The 23,969-nt window shown below is 49.7% G+C and overlaps 2 protein-coding genes and 1 long non-coding RNA gene across 6 annotated transcripts in view; 2 read left to right on the top strand and 1 right to left on the bottom strand.

The window, feature by feature from the left end:
* The first annotated feature begins 1,302 nt into the window (after window positions 1–1,302).
* HOXB7 (homeobox B7) lies at window positions 1,303–6,057 on the top strand. Its single transcript, XM_021547491.3, has 2 exons — window positions 1,303–1,784; window positions 5,571–6,057. The coding sequence occupies exons 1-2, from the start codon at window positions 1,385–1,387 to the stop codon at window positions 5,822–5,824; spliced, it is 654 nt and encodes a 217-aa protein (XP_021403166.1). The 5' UTR covers window positions 1,303–1,384; the 3' UTR covers window positions 5,825–6,057.
* A 179-nt stretch (window positions 6,058–6,236) lies between these two features.
* LOC146765136 (uncharacterized) overlaps window positions 6,237–23,969 on the bottom strand; it is a 39,782-nt gene continuing 22,049 nt past the window's right edge. For 2 of the 4 annotated variants that reach the window (XR_014950200.1, XR_014950199.1), the window contains exons 2-3: window positions 6,787–6,948; window positions 6,237–6,483 (exon numbers count right to left, since the gene is read on the bottom strand). This is a non-coding gene — a long non-coding RNA (uncharacterized LOC146765136). Of the gene's footprint in view, window positions 6,484–6,786; window positions 8,351–9,771; window positions 11,696–23,969 lie in introns of those variants that run through there. The other 2 variants (XR_014950198.1, XR_014950197.1) reach the window with 2 other exon arrangements.
* On the top strand, window positions 13,475–22,720 carry HOXB6 (homeobox B6). The gene is made up of 2 exons (XM_021547493.3): window positions 13,475–19,425; window positions 21,445–22,720. The coding sequence occupies exons 1-2, from the start codon at window positions 19,011–19,013 to the stop codon at window positions 21,702–21,704; spliced, it is 675 nt and encodes a 224-aa protein (XP_021403168.1). The 5' UTR covers window positions 13,475–19,010; the 3' UTR covers window positions 21,705–22,720.

The following is a 23,969-nucleotide window of genomic DNA, read 5'->3' on the forward strand; positions in this document are numbered from 1 at the left end:
TCCTCGCAGCTCCCAGCTGGGGCTGCCGCCTGGAATTCGCTGTTGCAGGTAACGTTTCGTGAAGCTCGTGGCTTTTTGGTGGCTTTTGGTGGCTTTTGGTGGCTTTTGGTGGCTTTTGGAGGCTTTTGGTGGCTTTTGGTGGCTTTTGGTGGCTTTTTGTTTTGGTGCCCTCGCCCTCCCGCGGCAGCCCGGCCGCTCCCGGCCCCGCTGGGGGATCGCGCCGGGAGCAGCGCAGCTGAGCCGCCGCTTCCCCCGGCGCTCGTAACCTTGGGGAAGGAGAAATCGCCACAAACCCCGCACCATTGTCTGCTTTTCCTGCCTCCCGGAGCTTTTTTTTTATTTCTTTCTACATGCCCCTCACCCTGCCCTCCCCTCCCCATCCCACCCAAGCCGGGGCCGCCGCCTCTTCGCACAAAAAAAAAAAAGAAAAAGGAAAAAAAAAAAAAGAAGAGAAAGAGCCAGATCGCGGTTTTGGATGGTTCCTGCGCTTCTCCAGCAGAAAGCAAATCAGCCAGCTGCTCAGGTCTGACTTCTGGCTGGAATTGAGCCCTGCAGAAGCGCTGACACGCGGAACAAGGGATCCCAGCGCTCTTTATTTTCCCCAACAAGAAAAGCAAATGCCAGCTCGATGCGCAGCTCAAAGCCTGTGGCACTGGAATAAATTAGATATAGAGCTGAATGGCATTTTGGGGGGTGGAAAAAAAAGACGCCTGGAACTATTAGGTATCAATGAGACATTTGTCTCTTTTTTTTTTTTTTTTTTTTTTTTTTTTTTTTTTTTTTTTTGGGGGGAGGGGGTTGAGGAGGGGGCGAGGGTCGAGGGGGGAGGGGAGGGAATTATGGCCAGTCTGGTGAAAAAGTAGCTCGGAGACGAGGAAATGGTGCAAAGGAGGGAAATTTAGACGGGATCAATAAAGGGATAAATAGAACTCCCTTCCCTTTCCTCCAGCAGAGAGAGACCGAGAGAGCCTCGCTGGTTTATCAGCAACGTGCTTGTAACCCCCTCCCCTTTTTCATGTTGTTTTTTTCTTCTTCTTTTTTAATTTTTTTCCTCCCCTTTCTCCCTCGCTCCGAGCTGAAAACTGATTACAGGTTGCTTATCGACTCCGGCACAATTTCACCCCTTCCAGCAGAGCTCGTGCAGGGTTTTATAGGGCATCAATTATTTATCATATTTTATAAATCCAGCCGCACAGTCCCGTGCCCCCGAGGAGGGGGCGGCCGGCGATTGGCGCCGCCGCAGCCACGTGCCCGCGCGTCACCGGGGCCGGGAGGAAAAAGGCTCTTTTTTGGTGTAAATCTGGACTCTAATTCCGTAATATATCACGGTACCTCGTAAAACCGACACTAAAACGTCCCGACCTACAAATCACCCGGCCAAATTATGAGTTCATTGTATTATGCGAATGCTTTATTTTCTAAATATCAAGCCGCAAGTTCGGTTTTCCCATCCGGAGTGTTTCCCGAGCAAACTTCTTGCGCTTTCGCCTCCAGCAGCCAGCGAGCGGGCTATGGGGCCGGATCCGCGGCGCCCTTCGCCGCTTCCATGCCCGGCCTCTACTCGGGCGGCAGCTCCGTGCACCCGCAGCCCCCCAGCGTGTACCCCGCGGGCTACGGCCTGGAGGCCGGCTCCTTCAACATGCACTGTGCCCCCTTCGAGCAGAACCTGGCCCTGATGTGCCCGGCGGACGCCTCCAAGCAGAGCTGCAGCAAAAGCGACCAGAGGGACGCGGATCTGCAGGGCGACAGCAACTTCCGCATCTACCCCTGGATGAGGAGCACAGGTAGGAGCCCCGGAGGGGGCTGGGGCCGGGGGAGGGCGGCCGGGGGCCGGGAGGGGGCTGGGGGTGGGGGGAGCGGGAATTATTTGCTGGCGTGCGGAGGAGGAAGGGGGTGGGGGTCGTCCCCAGCTCCTTTCGTGACGTTTCGCTGGAAACGCGTCTTGGAAAGAGAGGAGGGGGTGGGTGGGGTGGGGTGGGGGGAGCCACACACCGCCACCCCCCTCCTGTCCTCCTCCGCGCCCCCGTTTGCCGTCAAGCCGCGCTTGTAGCTCCAGATACCGATCGGGGCCGTGTCTGTCTGTCTGTCTGTCTCGGAGGGGACGGACGGAGCCGCAGGGATCGCGGGCAGCCCCCGCCGTGCGCACGGGCGGAGGCTGCGCGCTCCGGGACAGGGGCTCGGGGTGAAGCCCCCGACGGGAGGCGCTTCCAGGGCCGGGGCTGTTCTCCTGGAGGCGGCCAAAGCTCGGCCCGGCTGTCCCGAGCGCTGCGGTGCCCGCAGCGGCAGCGCATCCCTCCCCGCTCCGCGGAAACATCCGCGCTCGCCGAGCGGTGACAGCCCGGCGTGGAGGCAGGGATGGAAATGGGATCAAGAGCGGCGCCTTCTGTCCCAAAACCCTCGGGGAAAGCCCTTTCGGGGCGGCCCTGCTGGAGCTGGGGCGGCTCCGGGGGTGACCCCGCTCCGGGTCACGCTGGCCCCGCACATGTCCCGACCCTCCGGGCTGCCTCCGGCTCCGTCTCGGGGCATTAACGTCAATTAAGGATTAATAAATATCCCAATAAATATCCCTGGCCCCCCGCGGGAGGGGCCCGGCGCGGCCCCGCTCCCCCCGGGCCGCCCGGAGCGCTCCGGGGCTGGCTGGGCGCTCCCTCCGTGCCCGCGGTCACTCGTGGGCTGGTCACGCTGCCCTCGTGGGCTGGTCACGGTGTCTGTGGTCACTCGTGGGCATGGTCACTGTGTCTGTGGTCACTCGTGGGGATGGTCACGGTGTGGGGCTGGTCACTGTGTCTGTGGTCACTCGTGGGGATGGTCACGGTGTGGGGCTGGTCACGCTGCCCCTGGTCACTCGTGGGGATGGTAACGGTGTGGAGAGGGTCACTGTGTCTGTGGTCACTCGTGGGGATGGTCACGGTGTGGGGATGGTCACTGTGTCTGTGGTCACTCGTGGGGATGGTCACTGTGTGGTCACTCGTGGGCTGGTCACTGTGCCCGTGGTCACTCGTTGGGCTGGTCACGGTGCCCGTGGTCACTCGTGGGGCTGGTCACTGTGTCTGTGGTCACTCGTGGGGATGGTCATTGTGTGGTCACTCGTGTGGGTGCTCACTCTGCCCGTGATCACTCGTGGGCTGGTCACTGTGCCCGTGGTCACTCGTGGAGCTGGTCACTGTACCCGTGGTCACTCATGGGCTGTTCACTCTACCCATGATCACTCGTGGGCTGTTCACTCTACCCATGGTCACTCGTGGGGCTGTTAACGATGCCCGTGGTCACTCATGGGCTGTTCACTCTACCCATGGTCACTCGTGGGGCTGTTAACGATGCCCATGGTCACTCCTGGGCTGTTCACTCTACCCATGGTCACTCGTGGGGCTGTTCACGATGCCCGTGGTCACTCGTGGGCTGGTCACTGTGCCCGTGGTCACTCCTGGGCTGTTCACTCTACCCATGGTCACTCGTGGGGCTGTTCACGATGCCCGTGGTCACTCGTGGGCTGGTCACGGTGCCCGGGGCTCCTCACACCCGTGGGATGCCGAGAAGAGCGAGAAAGGCGCTGCTGCCCCGCCTGGGAGCGGCACGGGCGGGGGGACGCGAGCTCCTTTTCCAGCTGGCCCAACCTGGGAGCATCAGCCCCGCTCCGCGGCGGCGGAAAATCCGCGGCAGGGCTCGTTAGGAGAGCTGGGGGCGAGCGGAGAGCGGCCCAGGCTGGCCGGGAAGCGGAGGGAAGGAGGAGCAGGGCGCAGCAGCCGAGGCACGGCGGGCTGGGCAGGCGGGAGTTCCCTCGCACTTATTCGGTGGTCACTCCTTTCCATTACCTGCTCCATAATTCATCCGCTTTTACAGTTGATTTATCAAAGACCAAATATTTCTGGTCGTAAACACTTCATCTCCGCTTTTATCCGACTTTAGATTTAAGAAGCCCCCCCCGCTCACTCCTCTTTCAGCCGGTGACGCTGCGAGGATCAGCGCTGGAGAGGCTTTGGAAAGAGAGCAAACCTCCAAAAAAAACCCAAAAAACCTGGATGTTCTGGGATCAGCTGAGCTTAAAACCAGAAAAACTCGAGTCAGGGCGTAAAATCAGGGGTCCCTTCCCCGCAGCCCCCCTTCCCTTGCCGTTCCCGGTGCCCAGGGTGCGATCCCGCTCGCGGAATTGCGGAATTCCACCCGCGAGCAGAGACGGAGTTGTCATCCCCATTCAGCAGCGCTTTATGGCTCTCTCCTCTGCGGATTTTACAGCCCGCATTCCACGACCTGCACATTTTTACTTTACAGCTTTGGCCGGGCGATTTTGCCTTTTTTTGTTTCCCTCTCACTTTTCCTTTTAATGACTGGACCTTTTCTTCTTGAAGAAAAAAAAAATTAAAAAGGCTAGGAAAAAAAAATAAAAGAGTTGAGTTTGGAGGGGGGGGAAAGGGGAGAAGAAGGAGAAGAGGTGGAATGCGGGGAGGAAGGAGAGGCCGGGGCTGCCTCTGCACGGAGTTTACACCCCGCGATCACAAACACCAGATTGTAGAATCATTCCCAACCAGGAATCCAGGAAATGTCGGGCGGAGGGGAAAATCAGGAGCTGGGCCCTTTCCAAACCCTGCGGGCTGCTGGCCAGCCCGGGCTGGGAACTGGGGCTCTTCCCATCTTCACACCCCCAAAAAAAGCGGCCTGGGTGGCGGGAGAAACCCCCGCGAGAGCCACAGAAGTGCCCAAAATGCCCCAAATTTCTCCCGGAATGGTTAAAAGCGTCTCACACCTTCCAGCGAGCATCCCGATGGCAGCTTCAGGAGAGGACGAGGGGTGGGTTTGTGGAGGCAGCAGATGTCCCTGTCCTGTCCCTGTCCCCGTCCCTGTCCCTGTCCCTGTCCCTGTCCTGTCCCTGTCCCTGTCCCTGTCCTGTCCCTGTCCCTGTCCCTGTCCCTGTCCCTGTCCCTGTCCCTGTCCCTGTCCCTGTCCTCTCCCTGTCCTGTCCCTGTCCCTGTCCCTGTCCCTGTCCCTGTCCCTGTCCCTGTCCCTGTCCCTGTCCCTGTCCCTGTCCCTCTGCCCGGCTGTTTCCACGCTGATGTCCCCCCAAACCACCCCAAATTTCCCCAAAAACCACCCCAAATTTCCCCCCAAACCATCCCAAATTTTCCCCAAAAACACCCCAAATTTCCCCCCAAACCACCCCAAATTTCCCCCCAAACCATCCCAAATTTCTGGTGCCTGGCTGAAAATGGAGGCAGGGACTCGGAGCCTGGCCGGGGCTGGGAGGGCAGGAAACTTTCTGAACTTTGTTGTTGGCTCTGAGACTCTGCTGGCCCCGAGACGGAGGCAAATGAAATTTGGGGGTGTTTGGGGTGTTTGGGGGGCTGCGAGCGCCAGGGCGAGGAAAGGGAAAAGGCTGGAACAGCAGGAAACGCCTCAAAATTAAAGGAAATATTGGCGCGGGTGGTGGTTTTGTCTTCGGTGGCGCCGCAGAGGAGCAGTTTTGGGGCTGTGCGACAACAAGAAAAAAATAAAAAATGAAAAATAAAAATAAAAATAAACACCAAAACAGGCCAAAAACCGCCCCGAGCTGACCCGAATTTGTTTGTTTTCGGCAGGAACGGACAGAAAACGCGGCCGCCAGACCTACACCCGGTACCAGACGCTGGAGCTGGAGAAGGAATTCCACTTTAACCGGTACCTGACGCGGCGGCGCCGCATCGAGATCGCGCACTCGCTGTGCCTGACCGAGCGCCAGATCAAAATCTGGTTCCAGAACCGCCGCATGAAGTGGAAAAAGGAGAATAAAACCTCCTGCCCCGGCTCCGGCGGGCAGGAAAAGGCGGACGCCGAGGAGGATGAGGAGGAGTGAAAAGGGGGGAGAGGTGGATGGATGCGGGGAGAGAGAGAAGGAAAAAAAAAAATAAAGAAAAAAAAAAAACCGGGGAGAAACGCAAAAACACGCGTGAAAAAAAAGCAACAAAAAAAGGACTGGATGGAAAAATAAATGATAAACGCATCGATCATTAAACCTCTAGGAGGGATACGTTGTTTGATGACACTGAGAAAAAAATACTGAGAAAAAAATACTGAGAAAAAAATACTACCTATCCTCGAGCCTCTTTTTTGGTTTGGGTTATGTATCTACCTATTTTTGGTTTGGGTTATGAATATCTACCTATTAAATGTGGCTTTAGTGTCAGCATAGACACGTTTTTTTCTAGGTGAGCCTTCCTCTAGCAGCAGTAATTTGTAAATCGCTGGAATTTGTACTTCGCTGTGTATTTTTAATTTTTTTTTGTTTGTTTGGCGGGGGTGGGGGTGGGATATGAAGTAACATGGTCGTGTTTAGCACCTTTAATTTAGAAAATGTGACCCGAAAGCCTGAATGCAAATTACATTTAGCGCGTAGAGTCCTGTACATAATATGAATTATTATTCCTCCTTCCTCCCTGTAACCTCGGTGGTTCTTTTCTCCTTGCGATGCTCTTTTGTCTGTGGATATTTTTACCTTCGTTGTTCGAGCCTCTACTGGGGGAAAAATAAAAAAAAAAAGAGAGAAAAAACAGAGGAATTAATATTGTGCTACGTCAAATGTTGTATATCAAAGTAGCAAATTATTTAATGGCGGCGCGTTGCTTTTTTTTTTTTGTTATTATTAATAATAATAATAATTATTATTATTTTCCTTCGTCTGTGATTATTATTCTTCGAAATAAAAAGGAGATCTCCAAAAATCTACAGCGCCTTGTGTGCCTCCCTCTTTGGCTTGTTAAAAACGCACAAAACCCCAACATGTTATTTGGAAATAAACGTGCTGAAATATCCTTTTACCCCGATTTTTCACCCAAATCTCTCTCCTTTTCTCTGGGACAGCCAATCCGCTCGAGACCTCGCTGCTTTTTCAGTAGATTTGGCGAATATCCTGAGAAATAATTGATTTTCGGGGCTCTGGAGATGCGGGCTGGGCCCTCTGCGGTTGCGCTGGGATTATTTCTGAGGAAGGCAAAAGCGGGAAAAAAAAAAAAGGAATTTAAAGAACCCAGAACGGCCCCAAATAATTTCTCCTCTCCTCGCTTTAATTCTCTTCTCCTCCGAACTAATTTGCACCAACCCGATCCATTTCGCCGCGCTTTTGGCCGTTTTATTTATTTATTATTTTCTTTTTAAGAGTCTCCCTCCGCCCTTCAATTCCTTCGCTGCGGACTGGAACTCTTTCATTAGAACCAAATAACGCCGAGCATCAAAGCGCGCATAAAATAAATTAAAGCAATTAAACGCGGGGGAAGGAGAAGAAAAAAAAAATTAAAAAATCAACAAGGCAAAACAAAAGACGAGTAAATTTAAAATTTAAGCACTTGCGCCTCGGCCGCGCTCTCCCCTCCCCGCCTTTTTTCTTTTTTTTTTTTTTTTTTTTGTTTATTTATTTATTTATTTCCACTGCGCATAAAAGCGCGGAGGCTCCGCGGAATTGTACTCGGCGGAGGGAAGGGAATTAGAAAAAAAAAAAAGTAAAAATAAAAATAATTATTTTTTAAAATTTCAACAAAATAAAACCCAAATCTTCCTTTGCTGCCTTTTTCACCTCCCACCACCCCCAGATGATTTCTTGCCCCGCCGCATCCTCGGGGATGCTTTTTATTTTTAATTATTTTTATTTTTTTCCCCAAAAACAATCCGGCGCCACGCCAGGGACGTGCGCGCCCCCAGACTCGCTGCTGGCCCTAATTAATCCCGTTATTAAAGGCTCGGCTTTTCCGGGCCGAAATTCCCGGCTGGAGCGGGAAATCCAGGGGGGAAAAAATCCCATTTTTGATCCGGGCAGCGCTGGCTGCAGAGCCAGCTTGGGGGGTGGGGAGGGCTGAAATAAAAATCAGAATAATTGTAGAAGAATTCGACTCATCAAATCAGAAGCGGTTCCAGAATTTTCTCCGCTCCCGCAGCGGGGGGAGCTCGGCTGGAGCCGCCCCCCGGCCGGAGCTCTGCGCTGGGGGGGCAGCGGGAATTGGGGCGAATTCCCGGGAAAAAAGGCAAAAGCGGGCTCGGATCCGGCAGGGCTGGGCGGGGGGCGCCCGGGGCACCCCAAAATCCCTCCCTGGGGCCGGGGGGGGTCCCGGGGGGTTCGGAGCCCCCCGAGCTCCGCCCGCGCCTTCCCCGCCTTTATTTCACCCCCCCGGAGCTCCCGCTGCCCCTCCCAGCCCAAAAATCCCAATTTTCGCCCCAAAAAAAGGGGGAACGAGCCCAAAAGCGCGGCGGAGCCCGCTGTTTGACGCTGCTTTTCCCCATTTTCAGCCATCCCAAAGCTCCAGCTCTTCCTTCTGGGGGGGTTCATTGTTCGGGAATATCAGGCGTTATTCCATTTATTTTTCACCCCAACGCCACCCCCCCCCCCCCATATCCAAGCCAGGGGTGAGGTGAGGGGGGTGAAAAATTAAAAAAAAAAAAAAATCGCCGACCCCCTGTTTGGTTTTTTTTTCAAATTTTTGTTAAAAAAAATAAATTAAAAAAAAAAATTTAAAAAAGATGGCGGCTAAGAAAAAGACTGCTGTTAAACCGGTCATGAAGAAATGCAATAAATTCCTTGTTGTTTTATGAAAATTTACAACTTTGTGATAGAACTTTATGAGTGGCTGGGTTCTGGGATTGGCCAGAGCCGGTCATGTGGACTGCTAACCGTGAACATGAACTTTTTATTATTTCCCATGTGGTTATATTGCACCATTCTTCTGTCCGCTGCACCTTGGGTCGGATCAGTGTCCTCTATAGGGCTCTCGCCCTCTCTCTTTCCATTTTTTTACTTTTGTGTGTAAGCTCGGCAGGGTAAAGCGGGGCAGAGGGGAGGGGGGGCCGCGCAGCCCCACGCACCCCCGGGCTCCCCCCTCCGCTCCCTCCAAACACTCCCAGCCAAATTTTTCCTTTTTTCCCCCCGTTATTACCACGATTTTTTGGGGTATTTTTATATATTTTTATTAATTTTTATTATTTTTTTAAAAAACCCGCTCCCCCCACTCCCCTCGCTTTCCCAGCTGCTTTATTTTTAATTTTCTTCTTATTGTTATTATTATTATTTTGGGATCTCAGAAATAATGGAAGGGCGGAGGGGGTCGTGCACCAGGAGCGGTTTTTGCAGAGGGGGAAGTCGCTCTTTTTTCCGGGCAAGTGGCAGAAAAATGCCAGAAGCTCAGAGGAGGCTCTCAGGCTGGGACAATATTTGTCAGCCAACAGATAAGCCAAGGCTTATCTCTCCCGCCCCAAAATTCCCACTCGTGCCACAGAAAAGGACGCCAAAAGGTAAGGGAAAAATACATTTCTCTTCATTTATTATATGTCTATATATATTTATATATATATTCTCTATTTTTCCAATGAAAAAATGGATTTGTCAAGCTGCTTTTTATTATTATTATTATTATTTCCCCCCTGTTTCATTCCCATCTCCTCCAGCCCGCGGAGGAGGCGGTGGAGATGAAAAAAGGGTGGGGTGGTGGAGAAGGAAAGGAGGAATTAAAGGTTTGAAATGTGTGGAAGCGACAATTTCAGGCGGGGAAAAAAAAAATAAGCGGAGATTAGAGGCGAGAAAAAGAGAGGAGGGCGAGAGAAATAAAGGTGGAAAAAAAAAGGAAAAGAAATCAATCGAGAGAAATAAAGGTGGGAAAAAAGGGGAGAGAAAGAAACCGAGAGGAGGAAAGGAAGAAATAATGAAAAAAATAAAAAGGAAAAAGAGGATGAGGGAAGAAAAAGGGAAGGAAATGATGAAAAGAAATGTAAAAAAAGGGAAGAACGGATCAAAAAGGAGAAAAAGGAGCCTTGGGAGGTCACCTGGAGGGAGCAGGGGAGGCTCTGCAGCCGCCGCTGGCCGGGATTTTACCCCGCCCGAAAATGCCCGAGCCCTTTGTGGCACTTGTCGCGTTTTATTTCGTTGCTTTGGTTTTGTTGGGGTTTTTTTGGGTTTTTTTCCTCCCCCGGCAGAATCCCGGGCCAGTTTTATCGTCTCCAGGCGAGCCCAATCGTTTGGCCGAGTTTCCGCGGAACCGCGTCGGGTTTTGTGTCGCTCTCCAGGGTCGCTGTTGTGTGGGTGGATTTTTCTTGGAGGGGAGGGGGAAAACCTGGAAATTAATGTTTAAAAAAAACAACCAAACAAAAAAAAAACAACAAAAAACCAAACAAAAAAAGGAGGGAGAAGGAAAAAAAATTAAATGGAGGAGAGAAAAAAAAAAAAAAAAGAATGAATCAGCGCAGAGCGCCGCGCTCTCATTGTAATTATATTTTTTTTTTCTCTCCCCAACTCCCAAATGAAGCTGACGTCGGGAGCAATCAAATCTCGGATTTTAATTGCGTTCTGCAGCTCTAAGGCGGCTTTGGGCTCGGGTTTCAGCCCGCGCTGCGCCGGGGCTTCTCCTCGCCCGCTTCCGCGCAAACCGCGCTCCCGTTCCGCGCCCGCGCTGCTGCTGCGGGGGAACCTTTCCGCCGATGTCGGGTTAAATCTCATTGAATTTGAATTTTGCCCTGGAAGTTTCGAGGGTGGGCTGTGCAATCCTTGTGTGAGCGGCTGCCGCGGCGGGGTGCGTGTTAAATAAGAAAAGGCGAGCGCGCAGGGCGAAGAGGAGATTCATTATTTCAGCATCAACCAATTTCTGAGGCGCGATTTATCTCGGCCGAGCGCAATATTGGGTGCGAGAGGGGAAATGACGGCGAGTCATAAACAGAAGGACATTTTAAAAAGCGATTTTTCCCCCGAACCTGTTACATTTCTCAGCCCCCGGCGGCCGAGGGGGTGGGAAAAGCGCTGCGGGTTCCGCCTCGCGTTCTCCCCTTGCCCCCCAGCTTTGATCTTTGCGGTTTTAATTTTCTCCTGCTCGCGGAAGGGAGGAAAAAACCGAATTACAAGCAGTGAATGGGAGGGGAAAAGCTCATGGTGATGGCGATTCTTCCGCTCCTCGCGTGGCCAACCACTTGTGGAACCCCCGAAATGGGTTTTTAACCATTTCCCCGCCGAGCCCCAAACCTCCCGCCGGGGCTGCGGGGGATGGGGCGGATTTGGGGGTGTCCCCGCTGCTGGCCGGTCCCCGCGGTGCCGGAACAGGGAAATCAAAGGGGAATCAAAGGGGAATCAAAGGGAATAAAAGGGAAATAAAAGGGGAATATAAAGGAAATAAAAGAGGAATAAAAGGGGAATATAAAGGAAATAAAAGGGGAATAAAAGGGGAATATAAAGGAAATAAAAGGGGAATAAAAGGGGAATCAAAGGGAAATCAAAGGGGAATAAAAGGGGAATAAAAGGGGAATCAAAGGGAAATAAAAGGGAAATATAAAGGAAATAAAAGGGGAATAAAAGGGGAATCAAAGGGGAATAATCAAAGGGGAATAAACGGGAAATCAAAGGGAAATCAAAGGGGAATTAAAGGTAAATAAAAGGTAAATAAATAAAAGGGAAATAATATAAGGGAAATAATATAAGGGAAATAAAAGGGAAATAAAAGGGAAATAAAGGGGAAATAAAAGGGAAATAAATAAAAGGGAAATAGCAAAAAGGAAATAAAAGGGAAATAATACACGGGAAATAATACACGGGAAATAAAAGGGAAATAATGAAATAAAAGGGAAATCAAAGCTCCCGCGGGGCCCCCCGGTGCTCGCCCATTCCGCGCCGTCTGCTGCCATCTACCGTCAGCGGCGGCGGCCGGCGGCTCCCGGGGACTACCGGGGGTTCCCGGGGGGCTACCGGGGGCTACCGGGGGCTACCGGGGGCTCCTGGAGGGCTACCGGGGGCTACCGGAGGGTCCCTGGGGGTTCCTGGAGGGTTACCGGGGGCTCCCGGGGGCTCCTGGGGGGTTACCGGGGGCTCCCGGGGGCTCCCGGGGGGTTACCGGGGGCTCCCGGGGGCTCCTGGGGGGTTACCGGGGGCTACCGGGGGCTACCGGAGGGTCCCCGGGGGGTCCTGGGGGGTTACCGGGGGCTCCTGGAGGGTTACCGGGGGCTCCCGGGGGCTCCCGGGGGTTCTTTGGGGGCTCCCGGGGGTTCCTGGAGGGTTACCGGGGGCTCCTGGAGGGTTCCCGGGGGTTCCCGGGGGGCTACCGGGGGTTCCCGGGGACCTCCCCCAGCCCCCAGCCCCGTCCCGGCCTCTCCCCTCCGGGTTTCCCGCGGTTCTTCCGCCTCGCACCGGGGGAAATTCGGGATTTTGGGGGTTGGGGTGGTGGGGAGGAGTTTGGATGTCTGCAAAGCCCCAGATCCGCCCGGCGCCGCGCAAAGTGCGCGCTGGAGGAGCGCGGGGGGAGAGGGGGGGTGGCAGCTCGTCGTGAAAAGAAAAAGGGGGGAATAGAAGAAAATGGAGATAAAATGAAATGAAGTGGGAAAAAAAAGATAAAGAAGGATATATAGAATGAAATATGACGAAATAAAATGGAGTATGATGAAATAAATGAAATAAAGGTAAAAAAAATTAAATAAAAGGAAATAACTGAAATAAAAGGAAATAACTGAAATAAAAGGAAATAAAAATAAATAAAAGGAAATAAAAATAAATAAATGCAATAAAATGAAATAAAAGGAGAAAAAATGAAATAAATGCAATAAAATGCAGTAAAAGGAGAAACGTTAAATAAAAAGTGAGAGAATAAAATGAAAGGGGAAAAAATAAAGGAACAGGGAGGACTAAAGGGAAATAAGCTGCAATAAAACGCTGCAATAAAACGCTGCAATAAAACGCGCTGAAATGCGGGCAGAGGAGCTGCGGTTGCCTCCGGGCGGGCCCGGGGGTGCCGGGGTCACTTGGCCGTTCCTGCGCGGACAATGCGCGCCCGGCGGCGGAGGCGCTCCCTCCTCCCGTCCCCCGGCCCGCAGTTTCCTGGCAACTGCCGCGGCCGCAGAAATGCTGCTTTTCCCCCCGAAAATGCCGCGCCCGGAGGCTCTGGGGTGGCGGGGAAAACTCTAAAATAAAATAAAATAAAATAAAATAAGATAAAAAAAAATAAATAAAATAAAATAAAAAATAAAATAAAAATAAAATAAAATAAAATAAAATAAAATAAAATAAAATAAAATAAAATAAAATAAAATAAAATAAAATAATAAATTAATCAGAAAAAGGAGGTGGAAAGGCAAGTTTTCTGCAGGGAGCAGCAGCAGAAGTTGTTCCAGGCTGTAAATCCACATTACACCAGCCCCGGCTGGCCTGTCCCTCCCCTTCTCGCTCGGAGGCTCTGGGGTGGCGGGGGAAACTCAAAAATAAAATAAAATACAATTTAAAAAGCAGGAAAATGAGAGAGAAAGGCCAGGTTTGTGTAGGGAGCAGCAGCAGAAGTTGTTCCAGGCTGTAATTCCGCATTACACCAGACCTAGCTGGCCTCTTGCTCGGAGGTTCTGGGGTGGTGGGGAAACTCTAAAATAAAATAAAATAAAATAAAATAAAATAAAATAAATAAAATAAAATAAAATAAAATAAAATAAAATAAAATAAAATAAAATAAAATAAAATAAAATAAAATAAAAATAAAATAAAATAAATAAAATAAAATAAAAATAAAATAAAATAAAATAAAATAAAATAAAAATAAAATGAAATAAAATAAAATAAAATAAAATAAATAAAATAAAATAAAAATAAAATAAAATAAAATAAAAATAAAATAAAATAAAATAAAATAAAATAAAATAAAATAAAATATCAGCAAAAGGAGGGGGAAAGGCCGCGTTTCCCCCGGCAGCAGCAGCAGAAGTGGCTCCAGGCTGTAATTCCCACTCCCCTCGCGGCACATTCGGGGCCGGGCACATTCGGGGTCCCTCCGTGCCCCCTCCCCCTCCTTCCCCCCCGTTTTATTCCATTTTCTTGTTAATAATTAGCCGCAGTCATTAATGGAGCCGCGGCAGGTTATTATTGCTGCCGGGGCTGCATTAACAAGGTAATTACGCGCTGCTCGGGAATTCAGGTAAATTCAACTTCAATTGCTGCGAATTAACTTCCAGGCGGCTTGGCGCTGGGAGAGAGGCGATTTCTGAAAATTTTAATTTCTTTTTTTAGCACCTTCGGGGCTCGTGGTTTGAAACGCTCCGAGCCCGCAGCGCGGGTTCGTTTCCCGCAGAGGTTTTGGGTGTTGGGAGCTGCCGGTGCGTTTTTCTGTGTCTGCCTTCCCAGGACAAGGGGCTTGTTCTGCTCTTGGCTTGGCTTGGTGGCCCCAATAAATCCCTCGGTGGGGAAACCCCCGCTGCCTTCTCACTTCGGAAGGGTCGGGAGCAAATAAAAGCAAAAAAAAGATTAAAAAATAATAATAAAAAAGAGATATTAATTTTTTTTGGATCAGGATCAACCTAAAAGGCGAAAAAAAAAAATTTAAAAATAATAATAAAAAAGAGTGTTTCATTTTTTGGATTGGGACCAACCTAAAAGGCAAAAAAAAAAAATTAAAAAAAAATCATTAAAAAGAGAGTTCCATTTTTTTTGATTGGAACCAACCCAAAAGGCAAAACAAAAAAAAAATTTTAAAAAAAATAATAACAAAGAGTTTCATTTTTTTTTTTATTGGAACCAACCTAAAAGGCAAAAAAAAAAAAAAAATCATAATAAAAAAGAGAGTTTAATTTTTAAATTGGAAGCACGCCAGGGAACTTTGGCGGCTCCGGCTTTTCGCACAAGCCGCGCTCTGTTCTTTGGGTGTTGTTTTAATCCCCTCGTGCCTCTGCTCCGCCGGGGCTGCTGCCAGCAGCAGCACGCGAGCAAAAGCGGCCGCACAACTTGTCCGGCCCCGAAATTTGTTCTTTTTCTCTTTTTTCTGCCCCGGCGCTGGGCGATGCCCGCCAGGAGCGCAAAGGCGCGCTGAAATCCGCGGCTGCGCCTTCTGCCGCCTCCCTGCACACCTCGCGGCTGGGAATTTTGGGGGTTTTTTTTAGGAAATGAGGCCAAAATCTGATTAAAGACCAGCCCCCTCCTCAGTGTATTGCTCTTCTGCAGCCCTCGGGCCTGGGATTTGGTTATTTTCTTTAAAAGATGGGGCTAAAATGTGATTAAAGACGAGCCCCCTCCCCAGTTTATTGCTCCTTCTCTGCAGACCTCGGGCCTGGATTTTTGGGTTTTTTTTAGGAAATCAGGCTAAAATGTGATTAAAGACGAGCCCCCTCCCCAGTTTATTGCGCCTCTGCAGACCTCGTGCCTGGATTTTTGGGATTTTTTTAGGAAATCAGGCTAAAATGTGATTAAAGACGAGCCCCCTCCCCAGTTTATTGCTCCTTCTCTGCAGACCTTGGGCCTGGAATTTGGATTTTTTTTAAATATGAGGTCAAAATCTGATAAAAGCCGAGTCCCCTCCCCAGTTTATTGCTCCTCTGCAGACCTCGCGCCTGGAATTTTGTTGGTTTTTTTTTTTAGGAAATCAGGCTAAAATCTGATTAAAGAGGAGCCCCCTCCCCAATTTATTGCTCTTTTGCAGACCTCGGGCCTGGAATTTGGGTTTTTCTTTAAAAGTTGGAGGCAGAATCTGATTAAAGATGGGCCCCCTCCCCAATCTATTGCTCCTCTGCAGACCCCGGGCCTGGATTTTGGTTTTTTCCTTTTAAAGATGAGGACAAAATCTGATTAAAGCCGAGTCCCCTCCCCAGTTTATTGCTCCTCTGCAGACCTCGCGCCTGGAATTTTTGGGTTTTTTTAAGGAAATCAGGACAAAATCAGATTAAAGATTAGCCCCCTCCCCAATGTATTGCTCTTTTGCAGACCTAGCTACTGGATTTCTATTTTTTTTTGTTAATATGAGGCCAAATTCGGATGCAAGCCGCGTCCTGGCGCCCTCCCAGCCCAATTTAACTCCGGGACTTTCTCCTCCCGCCCGAGCTGGGGCGGCGGAGGCGTCCAAAAGAAATAAAAAATCGGCCAAATTCCGATTTCCCGGGGACCGAGGCGGCGGTTTCCATTTGAAATTCCGATTTTCGAGCCCTCGGACGGGGAATTGAAACCACCCCTGAGCCCGGCGCTCAATTGCGGGAGATTTAGTGCGCTTTAAGCCCCTGCTCGAATTTAAATGTATCATAGGTGGCAAATCAATTACAGCGCGGGCCTGACCCTCGGGAGGATGAAAATTTGACAGGTTTGGGGTTTTTGGTGGGTTTTTTCCCACCTTGCGAGTCAAGTTTGCCTCTTCTCCTGCCCCGAGCAAGCAGCGATAGGGTCGAGTGAAAATAAAGATTTTTTTTAATCTCCAGAGATGTCAGCAACGCGCAATTAGCGAGCGGCCGGCTTCAATTAGCGCGGTTTTATTTTCTTTTCAAACCAAAAAAAAAACCGCCCTGCAAAGAGCCCCTTTCCACCACAAATTATCATAACGAGCAGCGGCTGGGAGATTTTTGAATTTTTTTCCCCATTTTTTAATGCTTTCCCAAACTCTTTCGAGGGATTTATTGGCAGAGCAGTGGCAGCAGTGGCGGAAAACACGAGCGCAAACATTTTTTACATTTTTTTGTTGTTCCTCACGAGCTGGGCTAGCAGGACATCCCAAAAAATGTGCAAATTTGCATGCGGGGGCTGCTCGCGCCTGATAATCGCAGAGCCACCAAAATTGCGAAACTCAACAGAACCGCCCGGCTCCTGCAAAGCTTTTTTTCTTTTTTCTTTTTTTTTTTTTTCCTTTCAGATAGAAAGAAATAAGGGGATATAGGGTGGAAATTGCGTGTTTTTTTTAATTTCCCCCCTCTTTTCCCCCCTTTTCTTCTCTACTCATAGCTCCCTCTCAACCTCTTTTTTTTCATTTATTTATTTCTAAATTTTCCCTAATTTTTTTTTTTTAACCCTGTCAACTTTGGGTGCATTCCACACACAAAGGGGAAGCAAATATCGGAGCGATCGCCGCGGGAGGGGGTGGAGGCTGGAGAACCACTTCCTCCGCCTGGTTTTTTTGGTATTTCCTTGAATTCTGCGGATCCCGCGCGGCCGCGGAGCGATCCCGCCCGGGCTGGGCTGACCGCGAGCTTTCCAAGCGCTTCGCTGGTCATAAAATCCCGATTTTCCGAGGCGTTCCAGCCCTGGCAGGGGAGCGGCGCTGGCAGCTCCGTGCGAGGTGTGCAATCGTCAATTTGTGCGCACAAATCCCAATTTCCAGGGATTTCAGCCCCGCCAGACAGATGGGCACAAATTCGGACAGGAAACAAACCCTTGAGGAAACGCTGCTGGTCGGGGGGGTGGCGCTGGCCTTCATCTAGGTGGATTTTCTTGCCTTTTTTTTTATTTTTTCTTTCCTTTTTTTCCCCTTTTCTCCTTTTTATTTTCCTTTTTTCTTTTTCTTTCCTTTTTACTTTTCCTTTTCCTTTTTTCTATTTATTTCATTTTTCTTTTACTTTTCTCTTTTTCTTTTCCTTTTTCCTTTTCCTTTTTGCTTTTATTTTTTCCCTTTTTTATTTTCTTCCCCCCCCCTCTTTTTCTTTTTTATTTTCTTTTTTTTTTTTTATTTTTTTAAAATTTTTTTGTTCGGTTGCTTTTTTGACCGCGTCTTTCTGCTGCTGTGTCTTTGATTATTCCCCCCCTCCTTTAAAAGCCAAAAATACCCCAAAAAACCAAAAAAACCCAAAAAACAAACAAAAGAAAGCGACGAGAGGCGCTTCAACCCCACCTTGAGCCAGCGAGGAGCTCGGGGGGGATGCGCAGGTAGAGCCAAGAGAGGAAATCCGGGCGAAGCAAAAAAAAAAAGATTAAAAACCAGAGCAAAGTGGAGCTTTCAGGGGGACCGAGACTTTCTGCGCCGCGCTTCGCGGGGGTTTAAATGAGCAAAATTCGGTGTTTTGTGCTGCGGACTGGCTGGGACGGGGGCACGCGGATCCTGCGCGGGGAAGGATCGATAAACTCCGCTTTTCTCCCTCAGCCAGGGCGCTTTTTTGGGCTCGTTTTCAGCCAGAAAAGGTCGGGCGCGGGGTGGGATGAACAAAAAAACGCAAGAGGGCACAATGCGGGGCGGGCGGGCGGAGCAGAGCGGAGGAGAAGGGAAATATTCCCGTTTTCCGTGTTCCATTTCCCATTTCCCACGTTCCATTTCCCATCTTCCATTTCCCGTTCCCCGTTTCCCGTTCCTGCCCGGGGCGCGGAGTTTTGGGGCGCCGAGGGACGCGGAGCGAGCCCCGGGCTCCATCTCTGCGGAGCGGGCAGCGCTAATTGCCGCTAATGAACGCAGCGCGGAGCCGCCGAACTTGTCAGAAGCGATTTCTGCTGCCGGAGCGAGCCCAGCCCCGCTCCCTGCAAACTTGGCGCAAGAACCAAACTTTTCCTTTCCTTTTTCTGCCCCGTTCCCCCGGCCGGCCGCGCGGAACTCGGCGCGGAGCGCTCGGACGAGTCGCAAACCCAGGGGTTACAGTTCGGCGAGCGCGAGTAATTAACTTTTTACTTTCTTTTTGTTGTTCTTTCTCTGTTTTTCCCCGCTCCGCACCGTTCCGCCGGGGATCCGAGCGCGCTTTTTGGGGTGTAAATATAAAAATTTCGGCGCCGAGCTCCGGGGGAGGGAGAGGAGGAGGAGGAGGAGGAGGAGGAGGAGGAGGAGGAGGAGGAGGAGGAGGAGGAGGGGGGAGCACGCGTTTATTTATTTATGAAGCTCGCAGCGCGCCGGGAGAAGGCTTCTTTCGGCAGATATTATATATTTGGTTAAGGGGGTGCCTTGCCGTTGTTTAAAAGGGAGGGAAGAGGGGGTGGACGGTTTGTTCTTGGGGGTCCCTGGTGCAATCTCAGCTCCTCATGGGTGCTATTTTGCAACCTCAGGCGCCTGCTATTGGTCAGCCCGTGATCAGATGGTTGTATTTCCTTGTGTCCCTCGCTGGCACCACGCCATCTCCCTTCAGCTAAAACCCAATCTCCGATATACCACTAATAGCTAAACCACTTGGACTATAAAACACAACAAATCATAAAGCCCGGGCAAAAAGGACGGCACGCACGCACACACACACACACACACACACACACACACACACCGCCAAAAAAAAAAAAAAAAAAAAAAAAGGAAAAAAAAAAAAAGGAAAAAAAAAAAAAGGAAAAAAAAAAGGGAAAGGAAAGGAAAAAAAAAAAGGGGGGGAATCTCTCTCTCTCTCTCCTCTTTCCGATGAGTTCTTATTTTGTCAACTCGACCTTCCCGGTGAGCCTGGCGGCGGGGCAGGAGCCCTTCCTGGGACAGATCCCGCTGTACCCCTCGGGCTACGCGGATCCTTTGCGGCACTACCCCAGCACCTATGGAGCCGCGGGCGCGCAGGACAAGGGCTACTCCTCGTCCGCCTACTACCAGCAGAGCAGCGCGGCGTTCGGCGGCCGCGGCTCCGCCTGCGACTACGGGCCCGGCGGCTTTTTCCGGGACAAGGAGGCGGCGGGCGGCCCGGGCAGCCTGGACGAGCTGTCCCCGTTCGGCGCCGAGCCGCGCAAGCCGGACTGCGCGCAGGGCAAGGGCGCCTTCGGAGAGAGCGAGGAGCAAAAGTGTTCCGCGCCGGTTTACCCCTGGATGCAGCGGATGAACTCTTGCAATAGTGAGTTTACTCTTTTACAGAAATAAATGCGGCAATCTCCTCCCCCCCTTTTCTTATTTGTTACCGCCAGGGAGAGAGAGAGAGCGAGCGAGGGGAGCAGGAGGAAGGTTCACTCTGAGAGCCCAAACTTCCAGCGGGGGAACTTGGGCTCCAAACTCGCACCAAAACTTCCCAGCGCTCCAACATTTCCTCCCCCTCCACCCCGAGCTAGAAACGTTTCAACCCCAAAACTGAATTTCTGAATTTCTGCCCCCTCTCTCCTTATTTTTCTCTTATTCTTCCCCCCTTTTTTTGCCACATTCCAGTTCGCGTGTCACTCAGCTACAGCGATTTGTCTCTGTCTCTGCCCCACACGCACAGGGAGATATCTTTTCTCAATCAGATCTGGATGACTCTACACACACAGCCCCCACGCAGCTCCCTCTCTCTCTCTCTCTCTCTCGGAGCCAGAATTAAATGATATAAAAAGTGTTTAAATATTTGAAGGCAGTCGGTTGCATTTTTAATGCGACTCGCACCTAATGAAAAGTCTGCCTGGGGAGGATTTTCCTCATTTTTTCCCCCCTTCCCCGGTGATATACGACTTCTTTAAGTGCTGTTTCCTCCATCCGAATTATAATAATAATTTTTTTTTAAATCAGCTAAACGGGGAGGGGGGAAGAACAACAATCAAAGCCTCGCTGCTCTCCTTGCCCATGTTTAGATGCATTTGTTGCCTTTTAAGTTCCAAATTGATGTCCATTAGCGCGGGGACATGGAGTGTTGTGTCCTCTTTAATGCGGGCTTTGGGCAGATCGATCCACTTCATTATTGCTTAAATGCCCCGATCTATTAGGGCCGGCCGGCAGGCTGGGAGGCGGCGGGGGGGAGAACACCTTGCGATCCCTCATCCCGGAATAAAAAGATGGATCCGGCCTTGTCTGGCTGCCCAAAGCCCGGCTCTGACCCCCCTGCCCGGCCGGGCTTGTCCCGGAGCTGCGCAGGGCTCTGGGAAGGCGCGGCCCCCCCGCAGCACCCCAAAAATCAACCTCGCCTTCCCCCTTCACCCCTGCCCTATGTCCCCCTAGTTCCCCCTATTTCCTCTTATTTTCCCCCATTTCCTTTTATTTCTTCTTATTTCCCCCATTTCCCCCTATTTCTTCTTATTCCCCCCCATTCCCCCCTATTTCCCCCCTATTTCTATCTATCCCCCTATTTCCTCTATTTCCCGCTATTTCCCCCATTTCTTCTTATTTCCCCCCAATTCCCACTATTTCCCCCCTTATTTCCCCTTATTTCCCCTTATTCCCCCCTATTTCCCCCTATCCCCCCCAATTTTCTTCTATTCTTCCCCATTTCCCCCTATTTCCCCGCATTACCCCCGGATTTTCTCCTATTTTCCCCCTATTTCCTCCCTTTTTTCGTATTTCCCTCTATTTTCTTCTATCCTCCCCCTATATATCCCCTATTCCCTCCATTTCCCCCTATTTCCCTCTTATTTTCCTTATTCCTCCCTATTTTCCCCCTAATTATCCCTATTCCCCCATACTTCTCCCCTAACTTCTTCTATTCCTCTATATTTCCCCCATAATTTTCCCTATTCCCCGCTATTTTCCCTATTCCCCCATATTTCCCCTCTAATTTCCCCTATTCCTCCATATTTCCCCCCAGTTTTCCCTATTCCCCCATATTTCCCCCCTGATTTTCACTATTCCCCTCTAATTTCCCTATTCCTCCCTATTTTCCTCATTATTTCCCCTATTTCCCCCTATTGCCCCCTTATTTTCCCTATTCCCCCCTAATTTTCCCTATCTCTCCCTATTTTCCTCATTATTTCCCCTATTTCCCCCTATTCCCCCCTAATTTTCCCTATCTCTCCCTATTTTCCTCATTATTTCCCCCCTATTTTCCCCATTCCCCCTATCCCACCTCTCATTTTTTTTAATTCCCATACCCTATTTTTTTATCCCCTATTTTTTTTTATCCCCTATTTTTTTTACGCCATATTTTAATTTTTTTGGTTTTTTTTTCCCCCCGCAGGTTCTTCCTTCGGGCCCAGCGGCCGCCGGGGCCGCCAGACCTACACCCGGTACCAGACGCTGGAGCTGGAGAAGGAATTCCACTTTAACCGGTACCTGACGCGGCGGCGCCGCATCGAGATCGCGCACTCGCTGTGCCTGACCGAGCGCCAGATCAAAATCTGGTTCCAGAACCGCCGCATGAAGTGGAAAAAGGAGAATAAACTGCTCAGCTCCTCGCAGCTCAGCGCCGAGGAGGAGGAGGAGAAAGCGGCCGAGTGAACGGCGGAAAAAAAAAAATTAAATTAAATTAAAAAAAAAAAATAATCCCACAGCAACAACAACAACAAACAGGAAAAAAACAAACCAGATTGAAAAAAAAAAAAGCGCGACAACAACAGGAAAAAAAAGTTATTTAATAGGCGCAAAAAGCGATTAAAAAAAAATTTGAAATGTAGGGAGGAGGGTGTGGGCAGCCTGGGAGGAAAATCCCGCTCCTTGCTGGGAGTTTTTGCCACTTTGTGGCCACAAAGTTTGGGCCACCAAAGCTCCCGACTCGAATTTCCAATGATTTTGTCCACAAACAAACAAAACAACAACAAAAAATCAGGTTTTAGTCGCGTTTTGAGATTTTTTGCCTTTCCCACACCTCCCTTTCCCTCCCGCTCCGCCCCCCATAGAAGAAATTGAATAATAATAAGAATAATAATAATTAAAAAGTGCAGAGATGGAGAGAGAGGAGGAGGGAAAGAAAGGGAAAGAGAAAAAAGGGGGGGAAAATTAAAAAAAAATTTAAAAAAAAGGACTCCTAGCCGTGTTTCTACCCTTGGTGTCACTGTTAGTAATCTGCTAACTCTTGTATTTAATGGAAGTGCTGCAATATATGTCATTTGGGGTGTTTCTTGTCCTAATTTTGTAAAAATGTTTCATGCACGGTTGGCATAAGTTGGGTTTTTTAAATTTTCTTTTGTTTTTAAATTTTTTTTTTTTTACTCCTTTGGTAAATTAATCAAACCCTGAGGTCCTTTGTAATTAGTTTTGGGGTATTTGTTTTTTTTTTTCCTTTTAATTTTTTGCCTTTTTATTTTTATTTTTTAAAAGGAAAACAAATCTACTGAAAGAACAAGTACTACCTACAAGGCTAAAAAAAAAAAAAAAGGAGGGGGGGGAAAGGGGAAAAAAAGAACAACGACAGAAAGTTCTATTTTATTAATTTTTGTACGTGTTGTGTTTGGAGTTTGTCTTAGGTATGACCATGGAATTCTCTAATAAAAGCCAAGTCCTGGATCTCACCCGCACCACCCCTCCCCTGTCATTATTCGCGCCGGGTTTCTGTTGATTTTTCCCTTTTCCAGGGGGATTCTCGAGGGCTGAAAAGGAGATTTTCGCTCCCCTCTGCCTGCCAAAATCTCCCGATCTGCCCGGCCACGCAACTCCGAGCGCACGGAAGTTACAGCGGACACAAAAATCGGATTTTCGCCCCTTTTTTTGGGCTCTAATCTGCGCTGGAAGCCCTTTCACCCGCGGTATTTCCTGGCTGACATTTCTGCCTTTAGCGCCGCTCTCTCTCTTTTCTCCCTCTCTCTTTTTTTTTTATTGTTACAGTACAAAGAGTTATGACGAAACGCCATCCCATCTCCATAATAAATCACGGAAACGGGCAAAAACGCGCTCTCATTTGTCTACCCAAGATACCTAACATTTGCCCAGCATCTTTCAAACATCTGCTCCCCCCCAAAACCAAAGAGAAACGTGGCGCATTGAACAGAAAAAAAAATGTTAAAATTCAGATTTCTGAAGAATTTACCCCGGAAAAAAAATTTTCTCAGCGCCAGGAGTGAGCGTCCGTTTAAAGTGGTGGGGGGGGAAAAAAAGGTGGGAAAAATGTGAATTGAGGTGTTTGGAAAGGGCAGATTTTGATTTTCTCTTGCGAGCGGCTGCTCGGCTTGGCTGCGGACGGGACGGGGAAGGTTTGGTGCTCCTCAGCGAGGAATTTTCTTGCGAAATCTCCAACTTTTCCGGGGGGATGGAATGAGGGCAGAGGCGCTTTTTTATCAGCCGGGGGGATTTGGGGCAGGGAAGGCGGAAAAGGGCGAGGAGCGAGAACCTCGTGGCCACCAGGAGCCCCCGGCTGGGAGCGCGTCCCCCCCGCGCCACGAGCCGCTTTTAATGCCACTCACTTTTAAAATCAATTCATGCAGAAGCTTCACAGCTGTAGGACATTTACTATTATTGCCACGCTTTTCATTGCCCGTAATTATTATAATTATATGTCACTTTCAATATGGCGCATCATTCCCAACGAGTTGCAGGCGAGCACATGAAATTCCTAAACTGCCTTGGAAGGAGGAGGAGGGAAAAAAAAAAAAAGAAAAAAAATAATAAAAATAAAATAATAAAAAGGAGACAGAGAAAAGGAGAGAGCCAGAGAAAAGAGAAGAAGGAGAGGAAAAAAAGGAAAGTAACGCCAAAAAAGCCCAGCTCTTTCCCAACGTTTTTCCCCAGTTTCCGAGCGCTTTTGCTCCCCGATATTCCTTGCAGGTCAAC

The sequence above is a fragment of the Lonchura striata genome, chromosome 27, assembly GCF_050655825.1.
Source record: "Lonchura striata isolate lonStrDom1 chromosome 27, ASM5065582v1, whole genome shotgun sequence".
NCBI lineage: Eukaryota > Metazoa > Chordata > Aves > Passeriformes > Estrildidae > Lonchura > Lonchura striata.

Bases quoted from the DNA above. Each gene is read 5' to 3' on its own strand.
- HOXB7 (XM_021547491.3), top strand. From the start codon at position 1,385: ATGAGTTCATTGTATTATGCGAATGCTTTATTTTCTAAATATCAAGCC. The intron at 1,785-5,570 runs GTAGGAGCCCCG...TGTTTTCGGCAG, and splicing joins CCCCTGGATGAGGAGCACAG to GAACGGACAGAAAACGCGGC.
- HOXB6 (XM_021547493.3), top strand. From the start codon at position 19,011: ATGAGTTCTTATTTTGTCAACTCGACCTTCCCGGTGAGCCTGGCGGCG. The intron at 19,426-21,444 runs GTGAGTTTACTC...TTCCCCCCGCAG, and splicing joins GCGGATGAACTCTTGCAATA to GTTCTTCCTTCGGGCCCAGC.